The 17,511-nt window shown below is 37.9% G+C and overlaps 1 protein-coding gene across 1 annotated transcript; it reads right to left on the minus strand.

Moving 5' to 3' along the window:
• Positions 1-11,976: 11,976 nt before the first annotated feature.
• LOC110911777 (aspartyl protease AED3) lies at positions 11,977-14,035 on the minus strand. The gene is made up of 2 exons (XM_022156426.2): positions 13,530-14,035; positions 11,977-13,020 (listed from the first exon to the last, which is right to left on the minus strand). The coding sequence occupies exons 1-2, from the start codon at positions 13,989-13,991 to the stop codon at positions 12,199-12,201; spliced, it is 1,284 nt and encodes a 427-aa protein (XP_022012118.1). The 5' UTR covers positions 13,992-14,035; the 3' UTR covers positions 11,977-12,198.
• Between the last annotated feature and the right edge of the window lie 3,476 nt (positions 14,036-17,511).

Here is a 17,511-nt window from a genome sequence, read left to right on the forward strand (position 1 = left end):
CCAAAAGTGCTGAAAGTAAAAAAGGGATCGAGTATATTCACAGCGGTTGATGGATTGAAGGGAGCGCTTGAGAGTAGGGTTAGCCTGAATAGTTTGATAGCATAATGATAAGCAATGTATAAAACGGAAAACAAGTGTTGGAGGGTCGGACAGCTGGTCGATCGGACGGTAGTCCGATCGGACGGCTGACCGTTTGGTTGACAGTCCGTTCGGACAGTTGTCCGGTCGGTCGGTAGGCCGATCGGATGGCTGTTCGAGTGGATTGTTTCTTCCTAGGATGTGGTTGTGTATGATGGCTTGACTTTTGAAGTTTTCGTTGTAGCATTTGAAAACATTGAAGTATCTTTACCCTTCAGGTCGGTCAATCGGACGGTCGTTCGATCGGCCGGCAACCCGTTCGGTTAGGTACTTTTAGCAAGACAAGTTCTTAGCAGGGTGTCACCTGATCGGACGGCTGTTCGATTGGGTGGCACTCCTAGTGCATTGAACATGTTGAAAATCGACTAAGTGTTGAAGTATAGTATCTCATGATCCGAAGAGTAATCCGATCGGACGGTAGTCCGATCGAACAACTGTTCGTTCAATACTAGTCTTCAAAATAAATTGATTAAGTGTGGGACCATGTGTTAGCCGATCGGCTGGCCAGTCGATCGGCTGACTGTCCGGCTGTCCGTTCGGACAGCAGTCCGAGCATCCTGACCTGATCAGCCTGTTCGTCTAACACTTGGTAGTTCTGATTGTTTGTCGTTATATCGAGGTGTTTTGACAACGACTCGAACCATAGAACCCTCGTTCTTACTTGTTTCCCCTGTTCGGACAGGAATCACCCAAATCCGGCCGGTGAATTGTTCAGAACGGAGTTTAACGTTTAACTCGAAATCGGTGAACCTCGTGGATAGAATCCGGATCTTGAGTCATGCAACCACCGGAATGATTAGCAAGTCGGCACAAGCTCCGTTTCTATCGGTTTTGAAGGCATTGAGTGTAAAAGAGTTGAAAGAAAGTTGGAAAAACCATCTTTCAATCCTTTTCACCGTGTAAATGTTTAGATCTATGAAAGATCTTTGTTTGTTTATGTGGAAATCGGCTAGATCCAAGTTATTCTTGGTGGATTGAGGCCATAACATGAAGTTCTTCATGAACCCATGATGACATCATCCTAGAACACTTGAATCTTGATGATTTCACGGTTAAAAGTTAAGATTTGAAAGATAGAAAGGTGTAGGAGTGCGTGTAGATCAAGAAAGTACAAGATTTAGGATGAAATCTTACCGGAATCGGGAGAAATCTGAGAAAAGAGGGGAGCACGAGCTGGTCGGACAGAGGTTTCCAAAAGTAGAAAGTTTGAGAGTGACAAGGGTATTTATAGGATGCCAAAAGAGGTAAAGGCTGGCCGATCGGTCGTCAGCACGATCGGACAGCATTCCGATCGGCTGGCTATTTGATCGGCTGGTAGCCTGATCGATCAGCTGCCTGATTCGAGTGTTCGGCGCGATGATTTTTGATATTTCGAATACGATAGAGTTTCCTATTCACATTACTTTTAGTCCCAACTACTATATCAACATACAAGCATCTATATCTTGCACTGTCTCTTCTCCACCAATTATCATAATTCGATTTCGATTGAGTTCGATTGGGTTTCGATTTCGATTAGAGTTTCGATTGATTACCACACATAACATAAAGTAAACATGCACAAGTAACACATAAAGCACACACACACATATAATAACAACCAAAATTCGCGTGATTCGAGTTTTGAGTTCGATGATGATTAGATTAGTTCGATTACTGGTTGATTGACTTTATCGCATTGTTACTTCCTATTATTCACAGTCGTAAAGCGGTTCGCATCGATAAATATACTTCGATTACTTCGATTGTAATTAATTACTCCACATAATACAACTAACGTAAACATAAAATAGACTAACTACCGTCAAAGAAGTCAAACAGGGATTGAGCAAGGAGAGACAGATCGCAATTAGCGATCTTTTCTTCCTTTGACTTCAATCTTGACTTCGACTTTGACTTTCGGAAACACGGGGTGTTACAATCAAGGCCATCTTAAGGACAGAGGAATCACGATTAAAGACATACCTTGGGATGAGTATAAGAAAGATTTGGTGCATAGGTTTGCAGATTCATTTGTAGAAAATGCTTTAGAAGATCTTGTTTCACTCAAACAAACAGGAGATTTACAAGATTACTGTGATGCTTCTGATGCCTTATTAAGTAAGGTATCTAATATCAATGAATCACAAGTTGTTTGCCTGTTCATTCATGATTTAGCCCATTCAATTGCTGGTTCTGTACGAATGTTTAAACCAGAGACTTTGAAGAAGGCTTATTCTTTGGCTAGAATTCAAAATTCTACAAATATCAAGGCTAAATGGTATCCTCATTCAGTAACCAAAGCTGTGTCTCCCTTGAATGGTCCTGTAAGTGCTTCCAAAATTCCCTTATTACCCTCTCCAAACACAAACTCAGTTGGGTCAACAAGTACTAGTAAGGGGGTGAATAAAACTATGAGAAGTAAGGAGATAGATGCAAAAAGGGCTAGGGGTGAATGTTTTTGGTGCCCAGAGAAGTTTACTCCTACTCATGTGTGCAAGAGTAAACAGTTTTTTACAATTGAGGTTCATGGGGAAGAAGATGAGATAGAAGAAGAATATGAGTCTATTGTTCTGCCTAATCAAGTGACTACAGATCCTTTAATTTCCTTGCATGCTATATCAGGTATTCCTTCTTTTTCAACAGTGAGAGTGATTGGCACTATAGGTACTAGACAGCTGCAAATCTTGATAGATTCAGGCTCAACACATAATTTCATTAACCAAGATTTGGCAGCCAAGTTGAAATGTCCCACAAAAGCAGTCAACTCTATGCAAATAATAGTAGCAGATGGTAATAAACTGAATTGTATGCAGTTATGTGAAAATTTCCAATGGGTCATGCAAGGTAGTTGGTTCAAGGCTGACATGTTTTTAATTCCTTTGAGTAGCTATGATATGGTTCTTGGGGTACAGTGGTTGAGGGAATTGAATGATATTAGTTGGAATTTTAAAGAGCTAACCATGAAGTTTAAAGTGGGTCATTTAGCTTTTGAGTTGAAGGGTCTGGACAATAACAATACAGTTACTCTTTGTTCAGCTAAAAAGTGCAATGATCTGATCAGCAAGAAGTCTGTTGTAGCTTCTTGTCAATTGTTTAGTATCCAAGATCATAATAATGATAGGAATCAGTTGGAACCTGCAATACAAGGTACTGTACAAGATGCTGCAATACAAACTTTGTTGAAACAGTTTGAAGATATTTTTCAAGAGCCTACCCAGTTGCCTCTTTCAAGGCAATGTGATCATAAAATTGTCCTCACCAACGAAGAAGCTGCCATCAATAAAAAAACCATATAGATATCCTACTGGTCAAAAAGATGTTATAGAGAAGATGACTCAAGAAATGCTAGACTCAGGAATGATCAAAGAAAGTCAAAGTTCATTTGCATCTCCTGTGGTGTTGGTAAAAAAGAAAGTTGGTTCTTGGAGGATGTGCATTGACTATAGGAAATTAAACAATGCAACAGTTAAGAACAGGTATCCTATTCCTCTCATTGAAGAGCTTTTGGATGAATTGCATGGGGCTACTATTTTTTCAAAACTGGATTTAAGGGCAGGTTATCATCAAATTCGAATGTATGATAAAGATGTGTACAAGACAGCTTTTAGGACCCATAAAGGTTTATTCGAATTCTTAGTAATGCCATTTGGCCTTACTAATGCCCCAGCCACTTTCCAAGCTTTAATGAATTCAGTTTTTAAGGATCTTATCAGGAAGTGTGTCCTTGTGTTCTTTAATGATATTTTAGTATTCAGTTCTGATCTAAGTCAGCATGTGAAGGATCTGTCACAAGTGTTCCTGTTGTTTAGACAAGATGCATTGCTAGCTAAAAAGTCTAAGTGTTCTTTTGTTGGTTTAAGAATCGATTACTTGGGGCATATCATATCAAAGGAAAGGGTTCAACTGATCCAACAAAAATAATGGCCATCAAAGATTGGCCTATTCCAGAAACAGTCAAATAGTTGAGGGGCTTCCTTGGGTTAGCAGGGTATTACAGGCGCTTTATTCAAGGTTTTGGTTCAATTGCTAAGCCTTTAACTGATTTGTTGAGGAAAGATGCTTTTAAATGGACCGAGGAAGCTACTCAAGCCTTTAATGATCTAAAAAATGCCTTGATTCACTCTCCTGTGTTAGCCTTACCAAACTTTAATGAACCTTTTATTCTGGAAATTGATGCATCTTCTAAGGGTATTGGGGCAGTGCTGTAAAACCTCATAAAATCACGGCCAATGATGTATTGACACGTGTAATAAATCCTAATAAAGTCAAACCTGGAATTTAAGGGACTAATTTTGCGAAAAAAATCAAAAAATTTGATTATAGAAGGACTGGAAATGTTAACATACTTATTATAAGCCTCTGAATAACGTTATACGGTAATCATGTCCACAAATGAGCCACTTGTTGATCAAGTGTAGCCGTTTACGTAATTAATTGAAAGATTGCGCCTCAAAGGGTTAAAAGCGTCAACATGTTAATTCTTACCTCTGAGTGACCTTTTAACAAACCGAGAGCTTCATGATAATTTATTATACTCTCGGGAATGCCAAGTATTGTCCGTCTACGGTTTTTATGCCTTTAAGTAACGTTACGCGCAACTTTGTAAGTTTAAGGGGTTAAAAGCGTCAATATGTTTAATTATACCTCTGAATGACCTTTTAACGAACCCGAAGCATCGTGATGTTTTATAATACTCCCAAGAATGCCTAACGTGGATTAGATAAGGCTTCGATGCTATTAAACGATGATATGCGCAAGTTTGCGCATTAGAGGGACCAAAAGTGTCAACTTGTTTGGTGACCATTTAAGCAAACGAAAGCATAGTAATAATTAAACACATGCTTGGTAATACCCATTATGGACCATGGAAGGCTTGGATATTATTAAACAACATTTCGCGCTACTTTGTGCGATTAAAGGACTATTTGCGTCAAACTTCAAAAGTATACCTATTCGTAGGGTATCGAACCTTCCGGAATATGTTCGTAAGTTAAACATACCCTAAATATCCCTTACATAGCTTAGAAATAGGCTTAGAGGTGTTTCATGCGCAAAAATAAACTTTTAAGTCAAGCAGGGACTAAAAGTGTCAAAAAGTGCACAAGTTTGCATTTTCGCGCATATCTTACGTCCTGAATATATCCGGACATCCAAAAATTTATGTAAGCATTAAGATATTTTATTTTAGTGATCGGCAAGATAAAATTCCATTCGTCACGTAATTTGGGTCGTTTTTCGCATCCGTTCGTGTTTCGTCGTAATTAGACGAACAACGTGACCGTACGGCCAAACGAACCGACATCCGGTATATTTTTGAGCATGTTTCATGTTTCCTATGTTTAGGCATCATTGTGGAGCCTTGAAACGAGGTTAGCGGGCCTTAAATAAGTCAGGAATGACATTTAACATAGTACAGGGACTGAAACTGCATGTTCTGGAAGTTGTTTGCTGGTTTGGACTTTTAGGCGGGCCGCGAAGCCTTCTCAGGTCCCCTACGCGGGCCGCGTGAAATGAACAGATGCAGAAAACAGGTTCTGGTTGCTGGTTTTTGCTGAAAATGGTTTCCTCCTCACACAAATTCGATTCTAGGGGCTGCCCATTGAATTATAAAACCACTTTACACTTGTTATCATCTAGTTATCCATCCCGACACTTGTCACGATCCCGTGCAATCCCGAAAACTATATATAGTGGTGGGTTTTCATTTGTTCATTCACCCATTTCTTGAAGCTTTTGCTCTCTAACTCAAATCTGAGGATACTAGTCATTGGGAGCCTCCTTTTGAGTTCCTTTCAGTCCTTTGGACCTTTTGTAAGTGTTCATTCGTGCTTAGTTTAATTGTTTGGCAATTAAAAACCGAAAAGTCAAGCGTTTGCGATAAACGCTTTGACTTTCAAACGGTTGAGCCATTGTTCGCAACGAACATGGCTACGTGATCGTAATTAGGTAGGTATTAAACCCTTTCTAGGGCACCTCCTAATTACCATGTTTGCTTAGTTAATTTTCGGGTCAATGTAATTAGAATAAAAGTCAAACGAGTCGTTTTTAAGTAAAATTCATAACTATTAATATAGAAACCATAAAATCAGTTTTCTCATTTTAAATAACTTGGTAAATATTAGTTGAACATGTCTAACCATGTTCAACCCGACAATTCTGAGTTTAGGCTCGGTTCGGAACCGAAAATCGCAAAAGTTGACTTTTGCTTTGACTTTCAGTTCTGACCCGATTTAGCTTAGTTTAGATATACCTTAGGATTCCTTTAGGACCATGTTATAGGTTAGTATAACCCTCTGAGGTTATACAACTTGGAGCCTTAGTTATCCGATTCATACGCATGTTTCCGTTATATGCCTCAATGTTGACCATTATGCCCTTTTGACCTTAAAACGAGATTTTTGAAAATGTGAGAGGATAGAAACCTTTATTACTGATTTATAAACTTGCCCTAAAAAAATTTGACATCAGTTTGAGGTCTAGGTTAGGAGTTATGCTCATTAGCGTAAATGAAAAGCTTTTTATTAATTAAACGGCATAATTAGCATATAGCCTATTTAAACCCAAATTTGATACCAAACTTTTTACCCACTGATGTAAAATAATATTTTGGGATTTTTAAATATTTTTATTTATTTTTAGGCTGAGCATAACATATGGTTCTAGCTTTGATTCGGTAATTGTCGGTTTTGCCCTTTTGGCCTATAAAATGAGTTTTACATAATATTTTGATACCAAACTTTTTTCTACTGATTTTATATGATAAATAAAATATTTTGAACTTTATAAACTGACCAAAAACTCAGAATTCCTATTTTAACCTGAAAATCGCTTAAAACCGACTTTTACGCGTTGTAAGCACATAGTATGAGTTAAAACCATTTTTATCATATACGACTTAAAACCTACTGATGTTTTAAGTAAATTTTCATAATTAAACAGTAAGCAAAAGTTTCGAACTCAGAATGCAAATTTTGACCTTTAAAGCTTATGTGAAATTACCAAAATGCCCCTACGGTGCATAGTTTGGTTATAAATGATAAATTTCACATATATGCAATACCATAATGATATAACCTATTAAATTGAGTATTTTTGTTTATTATATCAGACCTAAAACTCAGATTAATATATAAACTCTTTTATAACCTTTAAAATGACCAAAATACCCCTTCGGGGTTAAATTTGAGTTTAAATTCGTTTTGGGCATAACGGAAGGTATCCTACTGATATCACAACATATTTAAGGCATATTAACTTAGGAAACCTGTTCATGACTCTTTTGGTTACCCGTTACGCACTTTTCGCGTTCGGTGCGGTTTATGTAACTAGTGTGCATAAATTAGCCGAAACTGGTCAAACCTTATCATTTTTATCTCAAAATCCAGAATGTGTTTAGTTTACCCATATTAAACAAGTATACAAGCTTGTCGGGTCTAAACCACATTCTAATCCGGTCTTCGCTTAATCTTGCGTTTCGAACCGTAAACCTTTCCTTAAAACTAACCGATCTAAGTTACGACTTAAATAAGACCCGCTAGGAATCTAATAGGTTAATAAAACCTTCATTCCATATTAAGAGCCCCAGTAAAGGGTACTTGTGCTTGCTGATTAGGATATATGGCTGAGTATAAATTGCATTTTTAAGCTCAGGTAAATACTTTTAACTTATTTTCCCTATACGGGCTTAGGATACGGTATTATAATAATACCGCTTGGTCGGGTGTGTAGTCATTTAAATCGGATTGTGATTAATGTATTTATATAACCCGTTTTAATCTGTATTATTTGGTGTATGGCCTTTGGGGGTTAATGACCATGTCCCGGATATCCTTGGCATCATTCACGAAATGGCCACGACTTAAGCACGGGGTGTAGGCATACACCTGACAGTTGCATATGTAAAAACTGGTAATCCACTTAAAGGAATAAACCTTGTGGGAATTATACCTGTGGCGTGTCAGTTAATCTTGACCGGCTCTTCTAACCGGCTCTGATGGACGACAAATAAGTAAAACTGTATACGAGATTATTTTTATATAATTGTCCCAAGTTATAAAAGAATTTTGTGCCTTGAGCATTCAAATCAATTTTCTAAAACATTTTCAAAATGAGTCAGTTAATTGTATTTACCAGTGTAAACTGACGTATTTTTCCAAAAAGATTAAGTGACAGGTACTGTACGTAATTGGCTGGGAGCTCAGGGCGTTAGTAGGGAATCTTGCAAGTTCTAGATGCCTAAAGTTTGTTGAACAGTGTTATCTTTCTGTTTTAAGATCCGCCTGTGGATCCATCTTACATTCCGTTGTAATATTTGATATTACTTTTGAATCGGTTTGTAATATAATTACTTTAGACTTCCGCTGTGCATTGAACTGTGATTATTTGACTATGATGATATCAACTACGTCACGATACTCCCCACCGGGCCCACCGGTAATACGTGGAAATATTGGAGTGTAACAAGTGCTGATGCAAAAAGGACACCCACTGGCTTACATGAGTAAGGCTTTATCAGCCATACAGCAAAGTCTATTTGTTTATGAGAAGGAACTCCTAGCAATTCTGATTGCAGTCAAGAATTGGCATCATTACTTGATCATCAATAAGTTCATTATCAGAACTGATCAAAAAAGTTTGAAGCATTTGTTAGAGCAAAAGGTTGTTACCCCTTTGCAACATACTTGGCTGTCCAAACTTATGGGGTACAACTATGAGATTGTATACAAAAAAGGGTGTGAAAACAAGGTAGCTGATGCATTGTCAAGGAAGCAGGGTATGTGCTTGTTACAGATGGGATTAAGTGCTGTGGAACCTTTATTATGGAAAAAAATTGAGGCTTCATGGGAATCTGACTTAAACTTGCAAGATATAATGAAGAAGTTGACCGAGGGTAAAATGGTCAAAAATTTTGTTTGGGATGGCCATAAGTTGTTGAAGAAAAATAGGATTGTCATTGGCTCTGATCAGCAGCTAAGGCAGGAGATTATTACACTTTATCACAGCTCAACACTTGGAGGGCATTCTGGGTTTATTCCTACCTATAGGAAGATCAAAGAGTACTTTACTTGGTCTTGATGTTCTAAAGATGTGAGAAACTTCATTAAACAGTGCAATGTGTGTTTAAAAGCCAAATATGAGCCAATAGCATCACCTGGGTTGTTGCAGCCCTTACCTGTTCCTCAAACTGTTTTCAGTGATTTGACAATGGATTTCATTTCAGGGTTACCTAAGGTGAATGTGAAGGAATCCATTTGGGTAATTATGGATAGGTTCACTAAGTATGCTCATTTTTTACCCCTAGTGCATCCCTACTCAGCTTCTTAATTAGCTCAACTCTTTTTAGATAATATCTTCAAACTGCATGTTTGTCCACAGACCATAATCTCTAATAGAGATACATTATTCATGAGTAACTTTTGGCAAGAATTTCTTAAACTCCAAGGCATTGTGTCTGCTATGTCAACTTCTTACCACCCACAAACTGATGGTCAAACAGAAGTCCTAAACAGGTGTTTGGAGACCTATTTGAGGTGTATGGTGATGGAAATTCCTAAAGAATGGCCAAAGTTCTTATCTTTAGTTGAATGGTGGTATAACACCTCCTTCCATTCTGACATTGGTATGTCCCCTTTACAAGCCTTATATGGGATGATACCACCTTTACCTGCTCCATTTATACCCAATGATACAAATGTGGCTTCTGTGGAACAACTGTTTTTGGAAAGAGAAAATGTGCTACAAGTATTGAAGTTCAATTTGTCAAGGGCAAGAAACAGAATGAAACAGCAGGCAGAGCTGCACAGGTCAGACAAGAACTTTGATGTGGGACAATGGGTGTTTGTGAAATTACATCCTTATGTGCAGTCTACTTTAAGAGCCAACAGATACACTAAATTGAGTCCTAAGTTTTATGGACCATTTCTGATTATTCAGAAGGTAGGCAAGGTTGCTTATAAGTTGGATCTACCACCAGATGCTCAAATCCATCATACTTTTCATGTGTCCTTGTTGAAGGCTGCTACTGGACCACTTATTGCTCCTACACCACTGCCTATGGCACCACGTTTTAGCCTACAACCTCAGGCTATATTGGACAGAAAAATAGTTAAGAGAAATTCTAAGGTGGCTATCAAAGTTTTGGTTCATTGGGCTGGGTTGCCGGCTTCTGATGCTTCATGGGAGTTTTTGGATGATTTTCGCTTGAGATCTCCAGATTTGATACTTGAGGACAAGTATGTTGTTGAGGGGGAAGTATTGTTAGATTAGAAAATACTTTGAGTTGTTTTGTACTAAGTTCAGGGACTAGTATGTCAATTCTGTAATAGTTCAGGGACCTTAGTGTTAGTTTGTAAATACTGTTATAAACGGTTGAAGTCTGTTAATGGAAGTTAGCTTGGTTTTTGGGTCTTCTCTCTCTCTTGTGTTTCTCTCTCTAAAATTGAGCTCCAACAATAGCCTAACCCATACGACTCTGTGTGATGTGAAAGATAGATTGATGTATGCTTGTGTACGTGGTGTATCAATGATACCCCATTTTTCTAACTTCGATTAAACTTTCAATTCTACGTTTTAACTGTTTTGAAAATTTACTTTTGTTGTTTATTTAAGGATACGAGTTGTGCTACATATAAATCAACGTGTTTTTATACTTAATATATACCACATTCCTTCTTTCATATCATTCACTCCATGTTTTCAAAGATCTTAAATGCATGTATACAAGTTGTTACGCCCGAGTAAACACAAATAAAGTATTGTATCGTATACGTTTTATATGCTTGCATTTGTATGGGGTACAAGCACCCAGAGAATACGTTTAACCAAAGTCTGGTAATAATGCATCTACATCGACATGAACCAACAATGTCTTCCTCTTCTTCGGTCGACATCATTGTTCCTGCAAACAATCATTCCCTTCAACCACCACCAATATCACCACTATAAATCTTCTCTTTCCTTATTCTTACACTTATCATTCACCGATCATGCTCCTTATATGCAAACACTTATAAATTTTGTTTTGTTGTCTTTTGTCTAAACATATCCATTCTTTCATTTAAAAGATCTGTGATTAAGAATCTTAGAAAAACACATTTTGAATATAACACGTATCCTTGTATGCAAACACTACAAATTGAGTCGTGGGTCTCACTGGAAGCAGCCTCTCTATTCCTACAGTGTAAAGGTAAGGTTGTCTACATCTTACCCTCCTCAGACCCTACCTTAGTTTTGCTATTTGTGAGATTTACTGAGTATGATGATGATGATGATTTGTTGTGTTTTGTCTAACCCATTGCCATTTTTAGTTTAAGTGTTATTAGACATGATTATAATGGACAAGGACAAATAGTGTAAAACGGTTTTGTATATATACCTTTGTAACTCTAACAATTAATTCAATCAAACACAATTTATACAAACATTTTCTATTTAGTATCAGAGCTTACAACTGTTGCCATCTCTCTACCACCGTCATCCATTGGAGTATACACCAGAGGAAACACAACCCTTTGTTCCCTCACATTAATAAGAGCTACAATTACCGATCGTTTTTACACCAAAGGATGCAACTCTCTGTTCTCACATACAATTGTCGTCGTCTCAGAGAAAAAAAGAACTACAAAGAAGAGAGTTAAATATAGCAACTGTATAGTATTATCAGACCGATATTAATATTTGTTTTTATAGTTTTCGATCGATGTAACGTATTTATTTCTTTTCCAATATAATATTATGTATACTACCTTTATGACATGCTTATTTATTGTCTATGTTTCAGTATAACCTTTTTTAAAAACCAAACCACAACAACTACCAGCATAACCCACTACTGAAACACACTCGTGATGGATCACATGCATGAATAACCACTTACAATTTACAAAAAAACCCAACAATAACATATCATACATACATACATAGCACTACAACTTAATCATAAAAACACACCCATGATCGATCACATGCATTAATAATCACTACAAAAAAAAACCCCAACAATAACTTATCATACATAGCACTACACCTTAATCATAAATAAAACATTATAAAAATACAAACTCCCACTTGTCACGTGACTCATGAGCAGATCTCACGTGACACCCCCAGCCTGTTATTCGCAACATCAAACACCAACCGGTGGTTCTGCTGCTGCATATTCGCAATCACATTAACCGCCGGCGATGCTGACATGGCAAGGCACGTGGTGGCGCCGGAGGAGCTATGGATCAGAAAATTATCCGGCGGCAACGTCATATTAAGTCCGGCGAACATAAACGTGATCGTCGGAACTTGTTTTCCCACCGGAACATTGTAACACGTGTCAAAACCGCCGAGTGACGTCACGGCGGCGGTTCCCATCCGTCGCCGGAACTCGTCTCTCACCGCCGTGTAAGCTCCGTCCACCAGCCGTGTGAACACCGTGCCGGAATCCACGATTGTGCCGCCGCCGGTGTTAGGGTTGAACGCTAGTGCACTCGCCGGAATGTTGACCATGGTGGATCCGACTTTGACTCCGAGCAAGTTGACATAATATAATGAAGGTCTTTTAGGGTTTGTTAATAGTGGTGTGTAGTTTATACCTTTGGGTTGACCAAATTGACCTAACCGGAGTGTGCCGGAAAAGTTGGAGGATTTGAAACTTGGGAGACAATATGAGAATGTGGATGTGTAGAGGGATTTAGATTGTGAAATGAACGATAACGGGCCACGGCTGAGGCCGAGGACGCCTTGTGGCGGGAACGAGCCTCCGGTGACTTGTTTGATGCAGCCGAAGGAGTATCCGATGACGGGGTCGGTGGCTAGGGTTAGGTTGTCTTGGGCTAAGGTAGCAGCGAGGGTCGAGCCTCCGTATGTCATGTTTAACGAGCATGTTGTACCGGGGCAGCTTGAAGTTTGGACCTGATCCAGTAATGTGAAACTTGGTTACTATTTACTATAATAATAAAAAAAAGTTGAGACCGGTGGGATTTTGTTGTTAACTTTGCGACGGAGTTCAGACTGGTAGATCCGTCACAAAGTTAGCAACTGAATTTGTAGTTTTAAATGTTAATACTATGATAGTATCATGAGATGGTGTGGACAAGCATACAACTTAAATAATTTTACGTGTTAATTGTGTCGTTTTAGTAACCTTTGTCGTTTAAAAAAAAATTATGAACCCGGAAATCATGGGCTCATGGGATAAAAGACATCGGTCGGGTGGACCCACATATGGACATGACCCGTGGAATCCAATCAAACCGGTTCACGGATTTGCTTTGATTTCCTTAAACTTTTGTCAATTTCCCATGAATTATTTTTCATAAATATATAATTTAATAATTAAATATCACTTAAGTAGAGTAACTAAATTATTGAATATACAAACTTTGAATTATGCACTTAGCAATAATATACGTAGTACGTACTTGTTTGCATTGGTCCGCACCACAAGTAAGCGATGAGAAGCTAGCCGACTTAGCCGAATCATAGGTGGAAGACGAGCATCCAACACAACCGGCACAAGGAACCAACGCCATATCGGCGCTAGTATCCAAAGCCATGAGCAAGCTTTGAGCCGGTGTCCCAATGCTAGCTTTCACAATGTAGGTCGGGCTTTGTATGATCTGTCTGCCTGACCCAATAGGGACGAAAGATCGTCCAGCGACAAGGCTCGTCAGATACATGAGCCTTGTCTTGTCGTCAGCTTGCATTTGGAGCACACTTTCCTCCCATGAGAGTGCGGTCTTTGGCCTAAATGGCGAGCATGGGCTCGACACGTGGTAGACCCTAAGGGTTGAACCTTGGCTAGGTAAGTCACATTTTGGGCTTATTGAGTGAACCACGGTCAAGGATAATAGGAAGAGAATGGTGAGGTGTAAACCCTCCATTGGAGTGTGGTGGCTTGTGACTAGTTAGTGAAATTTTGGTGTGATGTATGCTTATTAGTTGGTGTGTATATATATTTGGTAGAATTGCACTTGCACACCTTTATCTTTGAACTGTTTACATTTGTAGTCCTTAACTTCTCATTTGTTGTCACTTAATTACCCATCAGTCAATCACATGACAAGTTGAACTAATTAATTTATATTTGGACGAAATCTTTGTTGATCTTGGTATTATTAGGAAGAATAATGATTATTTTATTTCACAATTTATTTATTTATTGTAAGTAATTTTTATATTGCTTTTGACAGTTTGTATTGACATTTAAAAAAATAATTAGTAATATGACTCGCGGGGATGTGGCGTAACCCGTTGCAAACATCGAATGGTTTAGTTTATATGTGATGTGTTAACCATATGAAAACACGTGTTTGGACGTATTTGATTTAACTCGATGCAACCAATATAAGCACTACGGTTTGATCAAAACGTAAAGTAAATCTTATTACAATCGTAACGTATTATATGTGATCCAACTCATACATAGGACACGTACAAAAAAAGCATAAAACGTGTACAAAGAAAAAACTTATATGCGTAATCCAAAATGGATTAATTAGAGCTTAAAAAAACAAAAAAAAAATGACAAAGGAAAACACATTGGGTAAACACGAGTGTTTTGTAAAGTGAAAGGAGCAAAGTCAAGAGGCGTAATATATAATATAATATTAATTTTACCCATTGCGCATTGCGATGGGATGGAAACGTAGAGTAACTTTAATTTTTTCCCTCGAAAGAAAACATATTACATTTGACGCCACTTGGTTCAAAGCAAATTTACGTCGAAATATAGACCAACTGGAAACGTACATAAGATAAGCACACGCAAACGTATTATTTGACCTGACACGTTTCCAAAATAAGTACATCGAAACGTAGAAAAACTCGAATTTATACCACATGTACATAAAACACGCACATAAAAATTAGTTTTTAAAGTAAAGGAACGAAAGAGGTAAACTCAAAACTTTAGAAACTCAAGGGGGTCAAAATGATATTTTACAAAGTTTTTAAACACGACAAATTAGTTTCTTAGAAAAGAAATTAGCGAACAAAAGTTATTGAAGAAAAATTAAGTTAGTAAAAAAAAACTATTAGGTTAAAAACATATGTTATATATCGTACATGATTAAAATTGAAACATTAGAAACTGGAGGGATTAGTTTGTAAAACTTGTAAAATGAAGTATGAGTTGAAAGTGCCAATTAACAAAGTAAAGAGGGTTCCCTACGGGCTTTGCTATTTAAGATATAAATCATAACATTGAATAATCATTGCAATCTTTTTATCTAATATTAGTAAACGTTTTTTTTTTTTTTTTTTTTTTTGAACGGTAAATTTGGATCACTGACGGACTACTGGACCAGCAGAACCACCCGATCATATCCATCTCCACTAGGCAATAATGTCTATACACCAATTCAGGAGTAAACCCAATAAATCTGGGAAAACCCCCTTTGTAGGAATCGAACCCATGACCTAATGGTCATAAGCCTTATCCCATCCCCAAGTAAACGTTTTACTTGTAAAGAAAAACCAATAACACAAACATGTTAAAATAATCTAGTTAGATAAAAAGATGTATGATCCTAATAAGGTCTGATCATGCTTAAACTAAAATTTAAACTTAAGTCCTCTTACTTTTATTAGATGCTATAAGAGTATGGGGTATGGAGGAGCTTTGGTTGGAGGCATTGCTCGACACGTAGCAGATGTGGACTTCACCAGTCCACATCCAAAAAAATGGGGTGTGGTAGCAGCGCGCCCAGACTGGCGTGGGTTGCCATCTGATTTTTTTTTTTAGAGTTGACAATTATATAAAATAACACAACTTATATTAATTAAAAAAAAGTTACATAAAAGAGGATCCTAAAAAAATAAAAAAAAAACTACTTAATATATCCTAAAACATAAAAAACCCTAATTATTAAATCCTAAAATATAAAAAAAAATTACAAAGTACTGTAAATATTAAAGTGGGGAACCCACTTAAAATCCGTATTCCCATCGTGTCTGTACTCCATCATCGCGATGTTGACTCGATCGTCGTGGATCAAGTCGCCCACAGGGACACGGCCGAAACAAACTTTTAACCGATCCAACTTCGGTTTGAGCTCACGCCATTTGTGTTGACACGCGTTTAAGTTATGACGCATGTTCCAGACGTGTTGTTGGTATTGTTGAAACGCTCGACTCCAATATGCGGTTTGACCGCGTTGTAGGGTTCGTTGTGCGTCAACAATCAATGTCACTAGTGCTATTTCCTCCTCTTCGGCCCAATGCACCATTTTCGTTTTTTTTTTTTTTTTGGTGTGTGTGTGTGGGTTTGGTTAAAGAAGAATAGAAAAATATATAATCTGGGTTGGGTATTGTAACACCCTAGTGTTTCGAAAGTCAAAGTCAAAGTCAAGATTGAAGTCAAGGGAGGAAAAGATCGCTAATAGCAATCTGTCTCTCCTTGCTCAATCCCTGTTTGACTTCTTTGACTGTAGTTAATCTATTTTATGTTTTTTACGTTAGTTGTTTATGTGGAGTAATTAATTACAATCGAAGTAATCGAAGTACATTTCTCAATACGAACCGCTTTACGACTGTGAATAATAGGAAGTAACAATGCGATAAGGTTAATTAAACGCTAATCGAACTAATCCAATCATCATCGAACTCGAAACTCGAATTACGAAATTTTGGTTGTTATTATACGCGTGTGTGTGCCTTATGTGTTACTTGTGCATGTTTACTTTATGTTATGTGTGGCAATCAATCGAAACTCAAGCGCAATCGAAATGCAGTCGAACTCAATCGAAATCGAATTATGATAATTGGTGGCGAAAAGACAGCGCGAAATACAGATGCTGGTATGTTAGATATAGTAGTTGGGATTAAAAGTAACTTGAATAGGAAACTCTATCGTATTCTCATCAATCGCAATCGAGATCGAAATATCAAAATTCATCGCGCCGAACACTCGAATCAGGCAGCTGATCGATCAGGCTACCAGCCGATCGAACAGCCAGCCGATCGGACTGCTGTCTGATCGGACAGGCTGTCCGATCGAGCTGCCTGGCCGGTCGGCCAGCCTTTACCTCTTTTGGCATCCTATAAATACCCCTGTCATTGTCAAACTTTCTACTTTTGGAAACCTCTGTCCGACCAGCACGCTCAGCTCACTTTTTCTCAGATTTCTCTCGATTCCGGTAAGATTTCGTCCTAAATCTTGTACTTTCTTGATCAACACGCACTCCTACACCTTCCTATCTTTCAAATCTTAACTTTTAACCGTGAAATCATCAAGATTCAAGTGTTCTAGGATGATGTCATCATGGGTTCTTGAAGAACTTCATGTTTTGGCCTCAATCCACCAAGAATAACTTGGATCTGACCGATTTCCACATAAACAAACAAAGATCTTTCACAGATCTAAACATATTCACGGTAAAAGAGATCGAAAGATGGTTTTCC

This window comes from Helianthus annuus, chromosome 15 (genome assembly GCF_002127325.2).
Source record: "Helianthus annuus cultivar XRQ/B chromosome 15, HanXRQr2.0-SUNRISE, whole genome shotgun sequence".
Taxonomy (NCBI): domain Eukaryota; kingdom Viridiplantae; phylum Streptophyta; class Magnoliopsida; order Asterales; family Asteraceae; genus Helianthus; species Helianthus annuus.

Coding starts and splice junctions, on each gene's coding strand:
- LOC110911777 (XM_022156426.2), bottom strand. CDS start 13,991: ATGGAGGGTTTACACCTCACCATTCTCTTCCTATTATCCTTGACCGTG. Junction 13,021..13,529: donor GTGCGGACCAATGCAAACAA/GTACGTACTACG, acceptor TTACTGGATCAG/GTCCAAACTTCAAGCTGCCC.